Source organism: Malaclemys terrapin, chromosome 6 (genome assembly GCF_027887155.1).
Source record: "Malaclemys terrapin pileata isolate rMalTer1 chromosome 6, rMalTer1.hap1, whole genome shotgun sequence".
Classification (NCBI taxonomy): Eukaryota; Metazoa; Chordata; order Testudines; family Emydidae; genus Malaclemys; species Malaclemys terrapin.
In genome coordinates, this window is record NC_071510.1 from 29,652,981 (window position 1) to 29,670,857 (window position 17,877).

At 37.1% G+C, this 17,877-nt stretch overlaps 1 protein-coding gene across 1 annotated transcript in view; it reads left to right on the forward strand.

Moving 5' to 3' along the window:
• The window catches only part of CNTLN (centlein), a 277,422-nt gene that overhangs the window by 75,115 nt on the left and 184,430 nt on the right, over positions 1–17,877 (forward strand). The window contains exons 4-6 of the mRNA XM_054033059.1: positions 4,655–4,789; positions 5,379–5,558; positions 10,762–10,899. Coding sequence (XP_053889034.1) covers positions 4,655–4,789; positions 5,379–5,558; positions 10,762–10,899 — 453 coding nt within the window. The remainder of the gene's footprint in view (positions 1–4,654; positions 4,790–5,378; positions 5,559–10,761; positions 10,900–17,877) is intronic.

Genomic DNA, 17,877 nt, shown 5'->3' on the forward strand with positions numbered 1-17,877 from the left:
AAATGCCAAGTGTGTTCTGTTCCTAAAATTCAATAGTACTTTGGTAACATAAATATTTTAAATATTCCGCTAATATTGCTCACCAAAATAGATCTACAAATTAACTGTACTGGATAATGGGCTAGCCAAAAGAATGCTTATACACTGTAGAAAGTGTCTGAGTCTGAAATTCATGCTCAGTCTTTAATTAGATGAATATGCTGAAATTGACGCAACCTACCTGGAATGCAGTTAGAAAAACTTTGACAATGAGTAGAGTCCATATTCTCAAAGTGCTACAACTATTGGATTTGGATTAGGGCTGTCGATTAATCACAGTTAATTCACACGATTAACTCAAAAAAATTAATTGCGATTAAAAAAAATAAATCCTGATTAATCACACTGTTAAAGAATACCAATTGAAATTTATTCAGTATTTTTGGATGTTTTTCTACATTTTCAAATATATCGATTTCAATTACAACACAGAATACAAAGTATACAGTGCTTACTTTATATTATTTTTTATTACAAATATTTGCACTGTAAAAATGATAAAGAAAAGAAACAGTGTTTTTCAATTAACCTCATACAAGTGCAATAGGGCAATCTCTTTATCATGAAAGTGCAACTTACAAATGTAGATTTTTTTTGTTACATAACTGCACTCAAAAACAAAACAAATTAAAACTTTAGAGCCTTCAAGTCCACTCAGTCCTGCTTCTTGTTCTGCCAATCGTTTAAGCGAAACAAGTTTGTTTACATTTGGGGGACACTTCTTAATTACAATGTCACCAGAAAGTGAGAACAGGTGTTCGCATGGCATTGTTGTAACAGATTAATTTTTTTAATAGCCTGACAGCCCTAATTTGGATCATTCCTGTTAGATATAGAGGTAAAACGTCATTCCATTTGGTTCAACTTTAAATTATCAGTTTAAAATCTATTTTATAACGAACTGTCAGTATCTTCACATCTCTGAATCTCTGTTGACAGGAATGTTGCAGAAACTAAATCTTTTTTGGCTTGCACATTTAAAGATATAAGATTTTGGGTTTTCCACACACTTTCCCCCTTTTTCCCCCATTTTAAGTTTTCATCTTTCCCTTTCTCCAGACTCATTTCCCCCCTTCTCATTTTTCTTTCACGTCTTTGAAGAGACTATTGATATCAAATACGTTATTCAATATAACATTAAACTTTCTCCAAATTCTAGAATCGTTGCCTTGGATTTTATAATAAAAAGTATTCTTCATGATAAAGTAAGAATTTTCACCAGGAAAAACAAATTTTAAAAGCCCACTTGTTAAGGAACATTTATCCTTTAAGAAAAATTAAAGTATTTTCAACCTGTGATATACAAACGGACTTAGCTTTGGTGATGGTCAATCTCTCTTGATATCACTTAACCCAGGGGTAGGCCACCCATGGCATGCGTGCCGAAGGTGATACATGAGCTGATTTTCAGTGGCACTCATACTGCCCGGGTCCTGGCCACCGGTCCGGGGGGGCTCTGCATTTTAATGTAATTTTAAATGAAGCTTCTTAAACATTTTAAAAACCTTATTTACTTTACATACAACAATAGTTTAGTTATATATTATAGACTTCTAGAAAGAGACCTTCTAAAAATGTTAAAATATATTATTGGCGTGCGAAACCTTAAATTAGAGTGAATAAATGAAGACTCGGCACACCCGCTTCTGAAAGGTTGCTGACCCTGACTTAACCATTAGACAAGCCAGCCACAAAATGATTCCTGGAATGCATAAATGCAATTAAACAGTATGTTATGCTTTTAATATTCAAATGCTTCTCCTGTCAGTGGAACTACATAAGAATCTTCAAAGATATCCTGAAATGGTGGCAATCGGACATGTAAGAAAATGTAGTAGGCCTGATTCTTGGGAAAAATGGAAATGGAGATGTCCCTTGTTTTTGAGACACCTATTCTGGTGCAGTTTGAAGCTGCAAGTGATCAGCCCTAACATTATACCACTGGTGAAGGAATTTGTGTCAGTGGAGGATTGGATGGAGCTCTGCTATTTTCAGAACCCTTTGGGCAGCAGTGAAACTTTGGGACAGTTGTGAGCAACAGCAGAGGCAGGCGGGCACTGACGCTATTTACTGGAGTAGGGTACACAAGAATACAGGCTGGGAAAATTAAGAGTGATAGAAGTACCCCAGTTGCAGGAGCCAGAAAGCTCAGTGCAGTAGTGTAGAGCCAAGAGGTTGATGAGGCGTAAAGTAGCAGAGAACCCTCACACGGCTAGCAGCCAGGAAGTGCACGGATACACACAAAATTGGGTGAGGGAGACTTCAAATTGGGAGAAGAAAGGAATGACCAAAAATATTTGGGAGGAGGTTGAGAACACGATGCGGGGAAAGGGAAAGAGAGAGAGAGAAGTCTACATAAAGCAAAGAATGATAGAAAGAAAAGAGGAAGCAGACACTGAAGACAGTTAATAGAACATGGTGCATCTTTTTCTTATGGAGGGGTGGGGGAAAGAAGTAGAAGTGGAGTAAAGACTGGAAAGGAAGGAAGATATAACAAACAAAAAGGGATGAAGTAAAGAGTGGTTGAATAGTATTCAACAAATGTATTATTTGATTAATTTTACTGGTATTCATCAAATACTTTTTAATTGGTATTTTTCTCTGGTATCCATGCAGCTCTTTGGCTGGTCAAATACTAATAATCAGGAAAGAAATTACTAAATTAATGCTGATGGAATTATTAGATTAATACAAATGGAATTAATTAAATGTGGGAAATGAATACATTCGTTATTTGATTCAGCACTAGTAGTAGGGTAACCAGATAGAAGTGTAAAAAATCAGGACGGGGGTGGGGGGCAATAGGAGCTCATATTAAAAAAAAAAAAAAAAAAATAGCCCCAAATATTGGGACTGTCCCTATAAAATTGGGTTATCTTGTCACCCTAACTAGTAGTAAGTTACTTAATATGTGATATGTTATTTTTTAAATTGCAAATGTGTTACAATTAAATACAGTATGAAATAAACAGTATGTAAGTAATTTATTTCGTTAGTGGTTAATCATGGCATTATCCCTAGTTCAGAGTAAGGAGCAGAACATTGTTGCATTGCTCTAGGAGAAGTCTCAACAGGAGGTTGTGACTCCATGAGCCTCCCTGAGTCACAATCTCCGTCCTGGTTCCACTGCTGCTCCATGGAGGAGTAATCTGTGCTGGGTATAGAGCAGGTGGAGCATATGTTCTTTGGCATGCTGGCACATCTACACTTACCAGCATGTTGGGCAATTTCTGCTTCTCCTGCCCACCTGTGTGAGGTGGTGGTCGGGGGAATATAATGGCTTTAAAGAACCCACTTCTACTCCTGTACTGCTTCCCAGGATGTCACAATTTGGCCCTGGAATTGCTGGGGATTTGGCTTTCGGTTGTATGGTGACAGGTATTTTTCACTTTGTTTGGTAGGTTTAGTTTTCAGGCTAGTAGGTTTTGCGTAAATTTCAAGCCCCTAAGTATGGTACCATTATCAATTTTATGTTTATGTTTAGGTTTGAATGCTCAGCATAAATGTTCTGTTTCTTTCATGTCTGTGACATGAGCTGTGATTCAGTGTTAAATGTTTAAAGGCACATTGTAAGGTTAAAAATCATATTTTAAAAATATTCCTTACCCATGCTACCAGTAATAGCCTTAGATAATTAAAAACAATCTAATTTATTTTTCACCTGTTGGTACTCATTGCTTACCTTATACATTTATTACAGTTTCAACAATGAAAATAAACAAGCCAGTTTTACTTTAGTTTCCAGTCAGTTTCATTGTCTGGCTCTTAAGCACTACTACAGTATTGTCAGGTCTGCAGGAAAAGGTTTAAATCCAAACAAAATTTCACCTTAATTAAAAAACAGACAAAACCAGTGAAAATATTTCTTTTAACATTAGGTTTTATATTTTTTTATATATACAATGTGAACTTTTTAGAGATGGTTACTATCATAAATTAGGTTTCTGAATGAAAATGGGAAGGATTAGCCTTCAGTTATGATCGAGTAGGCTGTAAAATAAATATTTTAAGAGACTAAAAAGTGCAAAATTCATCAGGGAACCGTGGGTTTCTTTTAACAGCTGTAAGGTTTTATTATATACAGTATACAAAGTATTGTCTTTGCACAATAGTGTCTTAATTGCTTTGAGCTGCAAATTCCATTAGACTTACTACTTTCACAATATGACTGATTTGTACCATAGTGTTTTCTAGTTCTCTCAATTAATAGTTTTCTCATTTTCATGAATTGTGGAGAAGAGAAAAATGCAAGTGCAAAAGTAGTCCATTTTATTCTTAATTCCTAACCAAAAATATCAATTCTGCAAACCATTTCATCTTCTGAGACTAGACCAAATCATTTCTGTTTGATTCTGTGTTTCGTGGGCTCTTGTGTCCAGTAGCAACAAGATATTCAGTTCCCAATTCCCTGCCCTCCCTTTCCCTTACTTTAATATGTTATACAGGGCTACAATTCGTGGTATGATTTAAATACTGATACAGTAACAAGAATGAGGTAAAACCACATATGATTGAAAGATACTTGAAAAAAATTAAGCCTTTAATAATGAAAGCAAATGCAGTCTATTACAGACTTTGACTGTCTTTTTAATGAATTTTCATTTTTGTTAAACAGAGGGCATCAGGACAACAACAGGAGATTAACAACCTGGTACAGAGAAAAATTGCTGTAGATGAGGAAAATGCTCTCTTGAAGAATGAATTCAGTAATTTGCAGCAGAAATTTAAAGATAAAAGTCAAGAACTTAAGGTATATTGACTTGTACATAGTTGTATAGGACCATAGCTTTGAAGTACTTCTTTAAGTAATGTCAGTCTTTGTGGCACAGAAAGTGACAAGCTTGGAGGAAAAATTGCCTTAGGCCTTGCTATACCTTACAGTTTTCTCACACACCAACTCTGAGAAAGATGCTTTAAAGCTAAGAATCCAAGCTTTATAACTTTCAGATAAATAGTTAATGATGGAAATGGAGCAAAGAAAGTAGGAGTGTGAAGATGTGGCTTCTTGTAATTAGATTCTGATGGGACTGGCATTATTAATTGATAAAGCCGAGGTCTGGGAGGATATGTCTGTGTGGGTCTCAAAAATAGCTGGGGACAGCATCAAAGGCAGCTTGATCAATTAATGGGCTCTTTGCAAATGTGTACTCATCAAAGCTGTCATCCAGCTAAAAAATATGACCCTTCCACCTGCATGAAGGAGGCCAATAAAAGTACACAGGTGACCTTGGCCATCAAATATAGAAGAAGCTGCTGTGAGGGTAAAACTGCACAGTTTATATTTGCTGATTAGTTCTCACTTTTTTTTGTTTATCGGCCCTTGTGGTACTGTTCTACAGGACACTAAGGAGTGTGCACAGAAGAAAGAAGAGCAAAACAGACTGGTTATAAAAAATCTGGAGGAGGAAAATGAGGGATTAAATACACGCTGCGCTGACCTGCTAAATGACCTGGAGAAACTGAGGAAGCAGGAGGCACAATGGAGAATAGAAAAATCTGGTATTGATGCCAAAATAAAGGTATGAGATGGAATGGACTACTGGATATTATTTCAGAACTAACTTCTCCCAGGCACTTGCACTACATGTTATTTTCTTTAAATAACAAGTTATATATTCAAATCGACCAGTGGGGACTGACATTCATTTACATTCCTTCACTTAAGACCCACAGCTTTTTAAAAATTGATGTTACCAAGCAGGAAACTGACTTCAAATAATCATCCTAAAATGTAATCATTAAAAGATAAGATATTGGAGTCTGAGATAAAAGATAATTCTTTAAAAACAGCTTTTAAAATCTTCTCATTCAAGATTTTTTTCTCAATTACAATTTAATTTAATATCATTTGATTGTAGTGGACTTGATATTTGTTATTTTGTAAGATGGTTTTAAGAACTTTTCAACTATAGTTTTGAATAAATTGCATCTTAGCCTCCAGAGGGCTCCACTCTTCGTGAAAGGTTTTTTCACTGCATATCATATTTAAAAAGTTATATTCATTGTTTGATAAATGTGTTGATGTTTTTTCATTTCATTTGGATGCTTCCTACAGCATGTCACACTGTGCTGAAATGTGTATTACTTCCAATTTTTAATTCCCTATCAGTCTTTCTCACGAAAACTGGCATGTCTTCTTAAAATATTTCTAAGTAATAAGTCACAAATGCTAGTATCAGATCATTTGTTAATCTTTGTATGTGTATTTATATAAAGTTTATGTATTTTTGTATTATTTAGTCTAAGGTGCATTGAATACATGTATTTTTTTTTATAAAATGCATCATCTGCTGGTATATTGTATGTCATAAACAGCACAACTTTGGCTTGCACAGAAATGGTGTTTAATCTTTTTCATGGCAATTTAGTGGTAATGCAGTGTACAACAATGTAGGGTCCTTTGATCCCAGGGTGAGAGGGACATGAAGTACAGCAGAGGCAATCCACTGAACCCTGTGCTCTTTACTGACACCCATGGCTGTTGTAGGCATGGTACTGAAAAGCTTTAAGAGCATTTTATCCCTCATAAAACAGAAGATTAGTGACTAAAATCCAAGGCCCATGGTTGTCTGGAAGGTTTGTATCCATTCCCAGGACTCTATGAAGGACTTGGAGATCCTCAAAGGGGAAACTTCGCTGATAACTGTATGCATTAGAATGATTTAATTAATTTTCAGGTTGTCAGCTATGTTGTTGCAGCATCTCTGATAAATTGTTGCAAATAATTTAACTCCCCATAATTTCACATTACACCAATGAAAAGAGTAAATTCAACATCCTTTGGGTTGATTTTATGGCAGGTAACGTATACTATAAAGAAAAGGAGGTTTGTTATAATGGTGTGAGCACAGGAGTAGGGGCAATCAACCCCAGCTCGAGCACTGACTCCCTCTGTAATGTTGGTATAGTCACTTTACCACTCTGCTTCAATTTTCCTCATCTATAAGGTGGGTATAGTAATTCTTATCTCACAAGACTATTGTGAGGATTATTAGTTTAAGTTTCTAAAGGGCTTTTAAGAGGAAAAATGTTGTATATGCACCAAGTAGTGATAGCGTGCTTTACTTCAGAAAAAACAGCTATATTTAAACTTTATTATGTACACATGGATTTAAGAAACTTTGTTTTACTGAAACAGTTACCTTATTCATGATTGTATTACTTATGCATAAATTAGCTATAAATATTTGCTTGACATTTTAATGGGTTCCAGTTTGAATTAATTTCTCCCTCTGTTCTGTTCTTTCTCCCATTTCCATTACCAGACATTTTCAAGAATATGTATTGGATGCCAGGATTGTTTTTAACAGGGTACTAATAAATAGGATGGGAAATAATATGAGGACACATATGAGATTATCAACTTGTACTGTATTGGTCTGAAAATGATCAGTTCTCCCAGTGTAACATGTCTCTTAAATGCTTTTAATAACAGTGTTTTTAAAATGGGAAAATAAGTAACCGGATTTTTTGTTGGCAGTGTGTTGATCTTAAGTGATTGTAAAAATGGCAACATAGGGGTCCATATTCATTGTCTCTGAATGATTTCCATATAAGACTGTGTTTAGAAGTGAAATGTTATTTTTTCTAAACATTGGCTATGCTACTGAATCTGGTATATGGGAGTCAAGCTGTGATCTCTTTGGCTTGTGCATTAGCACTGGTAAAAAAGATCGTTGTTAATAATTTTGTTAACAAGGGATCCAGAAACAGTCCAGCTCGCTCCTCATGAATCCACTTGAACAGCACCCAGAGGGAGAGTAAGATTAAAACTAATAAATGTAAAACATCCTAAAACCTTACTTTTAAAATCTCTTTTGAAGGATAGAAGTGACTACTATTTCTCCTATTTAGGTAGGTGGGTCTCTTCCCTTTCAACGGGATAAAGCACCAGTTTCTAGCCCTGGAGGGCTTGAGATATCAGGCTTCAAGCAGTGACATTTGTATGTATGTAAAAAAACTCACTTCACCCACGCCAATCTGGTGGTGAGGGAAAAATTCCTTCCCAGACCGCCTAAAAAGGAGCAGCTAGCGTAATGCGCACAGCAGGTCCTGACCAAACCGCCACCTCAAGGGGAAGGAGGGTGGGTGCTGCTTCACCTGCACTGGTGAAAAGGGGCTTCTCCCTCCCAGGCTTGCCTCTTTTCAACTCCTCAGCCCTTCCAGTCCCAGAGGATGAGTCAATGTCGTCATGCTGACCCAGTCCCCCTTTTGCAGCAGCTTCTGAGCCTCTTTCCCCCCAACCCGAAAAGTACTGTACCCTCTCCCTCGGCAAGCTGGATAAGTCCCCCCACCTACTTAAAGGCATGGTGCGGTCAATTCTGAAGGTAAAATTTCACATTTACTAGGAGAAGCAAGAAACAATACTGGGATAGGTTGTTTTTTTTAATTATTATTATTATTATTATTATTTTATGTTAGCTGTTTGAAGCTGTGTAGACATTTGGAATATTTCAATAAGTCCCAGTGAAATAGATTAGTGGGCAGAAGGCAAGTGATGTGGTCAAAAGTGAGTGATATATACAAGGTGGATTGATTTAAATCAAAGCAATTTTAATCACTGATTTTAATCATGATTTAAATCAGCAAGATTAAAATTGATGATTTAAAATCAAAGTTTTCATCTTGTTTTGTATTTGTACTTCAGTTATTTTCTATTTGTTTGGTAACCATTAATACGTTGATTTACAACTAAATATAGCCTTTACACTAAATGGTGCTTCCTTTTTGCTAACCAGGAGGATATACTAACTATAAACATTTATTTAAGCTATTTATATAGATTAACTTGCATTTATTCGGATTCTTAATTTTTTTACATTGTTTTAGAAAATGGTGAATGATGCATTTCTTATTTACTAGATGATTAATTTTTTATTGACTATTTGTATCAAGCTGTATTTGGATGGAAATTCAAATTCAATTAAAAATGTGCAAAAACAGCATTTAATTTTTTAAATTAAATAAAACTGTCTTAAATGTGCTGGAAATATAAGGAATAAAAAGTGTATCAAAGCATGTTTTGCATTTAAAAGTATTATCTGTAGTTAGTGATTTGAATTGATTATTTTTGGTCTTTCTAGATTTTAGATATCTTTCTAGCAGATCTCGTTCTCTTGCACCTAGCTTTTATTCCTGCATTGGGAGAGGAAAACAAATTTTCCTGGCTCTCCCTCCCCCCGCCCCAACTCCCAACTGGTTTCTTAAATTTGAATGAACTAATGACATTTGAATGAACTGAAGTAGTTGAATAAACTGAAATATTCTCTGCACCTGCAGAAGAGGCTACTGCTGTCAAAAGCTGGTTTGGCATTCAACGAAATCTGGTTCTAAGCGATTAGCCAATGACTTCCACTAGTTCAGTGGTTTGACTTTCTTTAAATTTGGTAGCACATATGTACTATTAATATTTTTTATTTAATTTAAATGATTTTAATATATTATAAGTTTAGACCTTAAGATAGGTTGTCAATTTCAAATTTGATTTTAAATAGGTTTATTCTTTAAAAAAACAAATCTGCATTTAATTTAAACAGAAAAACTGATATAAATAAAAAATCTGATTTAATTTTTTTAAATAATCAATGTTTATCCACCCTGTTTTTTATCAACCACATTTATCATATACCTTTCCAGTTTATCACATATGCCTTTATAAATCTTGTTTGTGTACAGCATAGACCTAATTCTCACTTGTGCTAAGGCCTTTTACACTGCTCTGGTAGCATAAAGAGGTGTTGAAGTGGGCAGAAACAGCATCCTGATGAGAATTCTCCTGTGCAGGGGACGTCCCTGGCTAGAATAGAACTGGTGTAAAGACGCTATATAGACTCTGCTCTCAGCCTCCAGGTGGATCAGGAGCATGGCCCTGCAATATGGGTGTTTTCTGTTTCCCAGAGCCCATTGTGGGCCATTGGAAGCCAAGCAAAAGTTAACATACTCCTGAGGACTGTATAACTTACGTTGGGAACGGGGCAGGTTCCTGCACAGTCCCAGAATATGAGGAATGCAAAAGTGACTTAAAGTCACCTTTGTTCCCCTTCTCACCTCCATCTCGGTCCCAAGTCCAAACATGGAATAAATTAGAATCTGACCCTATGCATGGCTGTGCATCGTCTCTGATTTACCTCTTGAGAGTGTAGGGCTACCACTTTTCCTGCTGGTAGCTTCAGTCCCATTGTGAACAATGAGGTACTGGACATCTTTGTTGAGAACATTCTGTAGCTTCATATCTCCATTGAGATAATGGGAAATGGTAGGTATTTTGACAGAAGCCAATTCTCCATGAGTTTTTCTCAACTCTGTAGAACACAACAAGGAAAAAAGTATGAAAAAAAAATTAAATGCCTTTAAAAATCAGTTTCCTTTAATCCAGGACTGCAAACACTAAAATACTTTAATTATAATGTTATGGTTTTTGCATAATGTCACTACAGGACACAGCTATGGTGGTTTGGGTGCTTTAGACACACATTTCCATACTTTACCATGTTTGGATTTCATTTAAATTTTGTGGGTTTTGCTTGGTTTTGGAATAATTAGGATCTTGCAGTAATGTTTTTACCCTGTTCATAAGTTCTCTTATCCATTACTCCATTGTAACATTTTGTCAGAGAGAGAGAGAGTGTATATATGTAGAGAATAATTATATGTTCTCTGTAGTTTTTAACTCTTACTGGCTGCCGTTCTTTTTAATATATTGAAAAAATTAATTCTTTACAGAATTTGGAAACTGATTTAACAGAGGCAAGAAAACAAATGGAAGACTTGAACACTAAATGCAGTGACTTGTCATCACAAGTGGTTGTTAAACAGACTGAATTAACACAAAAGGATTGTGATGTGGCCAGAGTTAGGCAAGTATTTCACATCTCCATTTGCTAAATAAGCTAATAGCTTGCAATTTTTAAATTAAATTATTTTATGATTAGGAAGAAATATCTTATCACAGTTACTTTTGCAAAACAATGTATTGTAATACCAGCCTACTTTGTAAGGTACACAAGTTATCTGGAAATTTTTGGATGGTTAGTCTTGGAATCTACTATTTATGCAAACTATTTTTGTGCCTTTTGTGGTGATCAGTTTTTTAAAGAAGGGGTGGACATTATTAAAAATTACACTTCTGTAATTAGCATTGGGTCAGAGAGTTGTCAATCTCCACTGAAAGTTGCAAAATACCAATATGATTAGTAACATAAGCAATTAATTTGAGAGGCTAAATGCCCTAAACCTACAAAAGTTTCAACCCTAACTTTAACTTTTTAATTAGAATCGAGTCTGACAGGTCAACAGGAGTCTATACAAGCCTATGCTAAAGGTTTAAAATGCTGTGATTTAAGCTTTATCTGAGGTCTCACACATCTTTTTATTAGGCTGAATCTGGAGGATTAGTGCTGCATATTTGAGATGTGTAGAAGAAATGAAAGATAGGCTGAATTATATGAAATGACTAGGTTATTAAAATAATCAAAATGACAGCAATGGCAGAAGACATCCAACAGGTTTAAGTGAATTGATGAGAAGTAGTCCATTCTTCTCTTATTTACATAGCTCCATAGGAGGACAGTGCTGTCTGGTAGAAGGGCTGTATTAGACAAATAGTATCCCTTGCCTAAAAGAGCTTACATTCCAGGAGCACTAGTTGGAATGGTGCAAATAAAACAGATCAATACAATATATAGATAGCAGTCATTGCAGTTAGAATGCTGATTCTTCATAATTTTCAACCACTAATAATTTCACCATAGGGAATAAGTCTTTTGTCTTTAAACAAAAATGAGAAACGTGATCTTTGTAACTTTTATGAAACTTAATTTGTCTTCCTGGGATTGTTCTAGGACAGGGATGGGCACACTATGGCCCGTGGGCCGCATCCGGCCCATCAGACTATTTAATCCAGCCCTTGAGCTCCCGTCGGGGAGCGGGGTCGGGGGCTGGGCTTGCCTTGCCCTGCTCCGCTCATGCAGTGGCTCCACACAGCTCCCAGAAGAAGGGGCAGCCTGGGGGCTCCGCACATTGCACCCGCCCCAAGAGCCGGCTCTGCAGCTCCCATTGGTTGGGAGCTGTGGGAGCGGGGCAGCGCGCAGAGCCACCTGGCTGCGCCTCCGCGCATCAGCCAGAGGGGAACATGCCGCTGCTTCCGGGAGCTGCTGGAGGTAAGTGCTGCCCGGACCCTTCAGCCATGATCCTCCCTCCCTGCACCCCAACCCCCTGTCCAAGTCCTGATTCCCCTCCGAACCTCTCCATCCCAGCCTGGAGCACCCTCCTGCACTCTAAACCCCTCATCCCCAGCCTGACCCCAGAGCCTGCCACAGCCCTCACAGCTCCAACCCCCTGCCCCAGCACTGATCCCCCTCCTGCCCTCCAAACCCTTCAGTCCCAGCCCAGAGCACCATTCTGCATCCCAAACCCCTCATCCCTGGCCCCAGCCCAGGACTCTCACTTCCAGTCAGAGCTCTCACCCCTTCCCTCATCCCAAAACCCTGCCCCAGCCCAGAGTCCTGTCCCCCCTCCCCCCCGCACCCTGAACTCATCATTTCTGGTCCCAACACAGAGCCCACACCCCCAGCTGGAGCCCTCACTCTCTTCTGTATCCTAACGCCCAATTTTGTGAGCATTCATGGCCTGCCATACTATTTCCATATCAAGATGTGGCCCTCAGGCCAAAAAGTTTGCCCACCCCAATCTAGGATCTCTATTGAAAAAGATGTCCCTAGTTATTTTCATGTTTAAAAGTCATAAATTCAGGATCTCAGTTGTTAACAAAAATACAAGAATGGTATGTAAACAAGAAAGATTTTAATAGCCTGATTTATGGAAAGACAAGCTGATGGAATTTGTAAACTTTATCAAAAGGCTGACAGACTTGAATACATTGTTGTACTAAAACTATGCTTCTCTGTGGCCCAAGATATCTGTGGTGTGAGGGTACAGGGATCGGAAAGGATACTTTCAAAGCAGGTAATCAAAGCTGACAAAGTTATTACACATTGTCTGCGGGAATAGCACGTTACAAACTGAGTTGGCCGAGCCAACATTTTACATTTTTACAATTTCCAGTACAAGTCAGCGCTTGCTAAACATAGACATTTACTCATTTTGCAAGCTTTGCTAGGCCCACAGCTATAGTTGGAGCATCAAAGCATCACAGGTAAACTCTTATGAAACTTTGAATTTTAAAAAAGTAACTTTGCCACTCTGAAAAAGGTCATTTCACTTGAGTGAATGTTGAAAATAGACATCAGTATTTTAAGAAAAAAGTATATAAAGAAATTCTAAGCTGTGTTTACATGTATTTTCAAGTATTTTGTTTGTTCGTATGGAAAGGCAGAAATAAGGTCTCCCAAACAACCTTAACTATGATACTGTCATTCCAAATTTATGAAACAAAATTACACCCACTACTTTCACAATATGAGTCATATTCCCCCACTTTCATATCTCTTTATCTCTAGGGATTTAAATAGACCCAATTGCCATAGGATCTAGGTGCTGAATCCTCACATTACCATATCCCATCAGAATATAGTCAGTTGACCACAATATTTACACAACTTTTCTTATACATATGCTCCCCATCATTTATATTATTATTCTTAGTCATCTTTCTAGGTACATTATAAAATATGTTTTCCTTTTATGAGTAGTTTTCTGAAATGTTATAATTTTCCAAGATTTGTTTGTAAAAGGGCATTATTTGTTCTGTTCGGGGGTCACATTTCATGTTCCATGTAGAAATTCTTTAAGGATTTTTACTGCTGCATCTCATGATTCTGGGGGGTAATTCCCAGTTTAGACAGTTAAGACTTCTGTCTCAAATTAAGGCAGTTTAAGCATTTTGGTTTTTGCTCTGCTTCATTATGAAGTGTTCAGTAAAAATGATTGAACTTAAAGGAGGACCGGTTGGACATGAGAGGCGTATGTATATACATCAATTCACAATTAAGTCTCTTCCTTTTCTCTGCCTTGTCATGGAAAAGAGCTACACACTTGTGCTTGGCCTTTTTACTGTGGCATATGTACAAGTTCCAAATTTTTAGTATTACTTTAATGTTGCTTATTTTTATTCCTTATTTTTGTTTTTAAAGTAATAGCTCATTTTCTCTCATTTTGTTTACATACTATCTTTTCTACTAGGTCTTTTTTTTAGTGTAGTATATGAACATGATATTGAAAAACTTATCTATTTTTAAACTTAATTAAAAGATCTACAGAGCATGGGAAGAAATAAAATATATGCCATAATCAGGTACAGAAAGCATATTATCAGTCGGTTTGATAAAGAACTTTTAAATATATCAAACCTCCCACCACCAAAAAACCTTTCCATCGGGTATAGCCAATTCTTGCCTGTAGCATCTTTGCAGAGCTGGCATAACATATAGGGGGATATAATGGCAGGGGTGGAAAATGCAGTAGAAAACTGTAACTGTTTATCGAGAGCTGCAGAGGAAAATAAAACCTAAGTAAGGAAAACAAATAGCTGAGTTCTAGTTTAAGCTAAAACCCAACAATAGAAATAAGAGGATGGAGTTTACTCTAGGAGAAGATCTAATGACAGAATCTGACCAGGCATGACACAAGCTATGCTTGCTTGCTTTCCACACCAGGAAGCTGTTAGACTAGAAGCGTCATCTTGTCTCTGTGCTGGCTTTCATGACTGTTGCTACTGTGGCCCAGAACCAGATGATAATCTTTACAACCTGAATAGAACAGTGTAGAATAAAGTACTCAGTGCCTATTTAGTCAGAAAATGTTTGTGGTAACACAATTAAATACAATAACACAGAGTCCTCCATTATCACTATGCATATAACTAAACACCATTAATAGGGAAGTCGAGATGGAATAATCTCTTTTTAAAAACTTGCCTGTGTTCTATGTCAGAAGAAAAAAAAGAACCATTGATGATTTAAAAAAATAAAATAAAATAAATATGTTCTAGTCACTCAAGGCCTCAGTGCCTTATTCTTCTGAAACAATGTTCATTTTTTACTGTCAGTAAAAATGGAAAATTCCTCTATAGGCAGGAAAGAAAATCTCCCTTCTTCCCCAAAATCCATTTCAGGATTTTCTGGGCTTAAAAGGACACACTTATTTCCTTAGTTGCAAATCTCTTTTTCTTAGACACCAAAACAGAAGCACTGTCTAATCAAAATTAATCCCAAACATATTGCTTGGTAGAAAAAATACCAAGAGATCTGGCTTCCTTCTTTCAGAATTTTAGGATGCACATGGTAGAGAGAGATCTAAGAAAGATAATAGCAGATTCCCTTTTAGTTGACAGGATGATATTCTGTCTGTATTTCATCTTGCCATAATTTTTCAAGTCAACTGGAGTAGAAGGACTTCATATGTCCAGGTGTACACACCCTGGTGCTCCATTTATTTTGAGTACATAAATTCATGTTTTTTTTCCCCTCCAAATCCTGCATTTTGCTAGTGAGAATTTTTTTCTTTCTTTGAACTATGCAATAATTCTGCCTTTGATCTCTGAGAGAACTTTTTGTAATTAAATTGTTTTCTCCTCCAGCATATTAAAAGTTACAAGGATTTCCAGAATCACCCAGCACCGGCCTTACTGTGTTCCCATTGCCATCCCGGACGAGCCCCCAGATTGTCGGAGAAAAACACAGTTCTTTCACTCTTTTTGCGTGCAGCAAAGTCAGATACTTTATTATCTCTAGCAATTGCGTGGAGGGAGAGAGTGCATGAGGACACAGGGTTTCCCCCTCCTAGGCAGGTTTCTCTACAAGTAAACAATTACAGCAAGCATTTATACCTTTTGTTACATACAATAATAAGCAACAGCTGTATTTTGTTTATACATAGGTCATCCTGATATCTTATTTTTCTCACTTATTTAGACTCTAGTCTACATTCCATATTTATCTATACAAGGTCGCAACAACTTCTCACACAGTTCTTTCCCATTTGCCTCTCACAATCCTCGCTTCTACAAATCTTGCGTTATTAGGGTTACAGCTAGCCTGACTCTTGCTCACAGAAGAGACTGTTCGCATTGAAATCCCCTTCCAATCCTTTTCAGGCCTTGCTCTACTTCCACAATCCCAACCAGTATCAATTACTCGATCTGAAGATCAATATTTACAATAAACTTCTGTACCAAATCCAATCTTTTGTTTGTTAAATATAACTTTTTTAAGATCTGTGGAAAGATAGTTCTCATGGGGATCCCTGCTGAATAACAGGTGATTTAGAGAAGCTGCCACCTGTCCTTGATATGCACTAGCTTTAAAAGGTTCCTGTTTTAACGGGCAATTTTGGAAGATACCAGAATCACAAAGCACTGAAAGGGCAGAAATACTGCCAAAAGCAGGGTGGCCAGGAGCATCTCTGAAATGCATCTTCCTTGCCATTTGTTCATGCTCATCTCCAATGCAAGATCTCCGGATCTCTTCAGAATGCACAATAATATTTCTATGTCCTAGAAGGCTTAAATCCTGTTGTTGGCCTTCAGAACATCACGATTCTTCTGTCCCATGGTTTTTCAATGTTGAATATCAGAGATCTTCTTTTAAAGTTGTGCTGAGTCTCAGGATTTGGGCTTAAATGCTGTGTTGTCTGTTTAATTCAAAGTGATTCGTATCTCATGGATACACAGAGCTGCTAGCTCAAGAGATGGTAGTACTTTCTAACCCATCAGTGAGTGCCAAGTGCAGTTGCAACTAGCACCAAGCTAGTAATACTCAGAATACATGTTTCATCATTGCTGCTATACAATCAAGAATTTTCAGATCATTTGCTTTGGTATACACTCAAAGCTGTTTCACAATGCCCTGAAAAGACTTAAGTGACAGCGCCTGACACTGTGGGTATCGGGTGGTGTAACCTAGAGACTTAGTAAATTACTTTAAGTCCCTCAGTATCTGGAGTAGAACATTGGAAGATTCAGCTCAGGCAAAATCCCCACACACTGCCCATTATTGGGAAAATAAAACTAAACCAGCAAATGTCAACAAAGATGATGGATATGATGAGTATTTGTAATTGGCATGTCCAGCTTTTTGATTGACAGCAGCTGCTCATTTTACTTTAGATCTCTGGGAAGCCATATGTTAGCTTGCAACAGTTAGTATGTACAGGGCAACATGTGTTTAACATTTTTTGGTATGGTTGGGATAAATCTTTAATTCATATTCAATTCAGATATAAATACTAGCATTTTTCCAGAATTCATATTAATCAAATAAATGAACCCACATGCTAAATAGCACTACGGTGAATCTTAAATATCTAAAATGGCTGTTGCCAGGAGGGGGTGGCCATTTTAAGCATGTTATAATTATGTCTGCAGCTCCTCCATGTTCAGTTCTCCTGGCATGGTTCCCTCAGATTAACCCCTTTCCAGTCCTTGTTGGCCAAATAAATATTTCACTATGTCCATGGAGTCAAAGTACCCCTTCTGTTAGCCAGCCCCCTTCCCCTGTTACCAGAATTCCCACCCCCTTCCATGCTTTTTTAGTCGCTATGTCATCTGTGCCACCCTAAAAATGAGTGGTTATCAATATTCAGTAAATATTGATAACACCCTATTGAGTAGTATTTGACTTTTAAAAATGTGTTCTTCCTATCTCCTTGGTCTTTAGTAAAATTGTGTGTGTGTGTGTGTGTGTGTGTGTGTGTGTGTGAGATTTGATGTAAAATGTCACTTGAGTGTATGCTTAAATCCATCTCTCTAAAGGGAAACAATTAGGCATATGCTAAGTGCTTTTCTGAATAACTGTACTGTCGTGAATCGGGAGCCAAGAGAGAACTGGTATGCAACTTGTTATCCTCTTGCTTAACCTCTTATTAAAGAAGGCAGTGATTTCT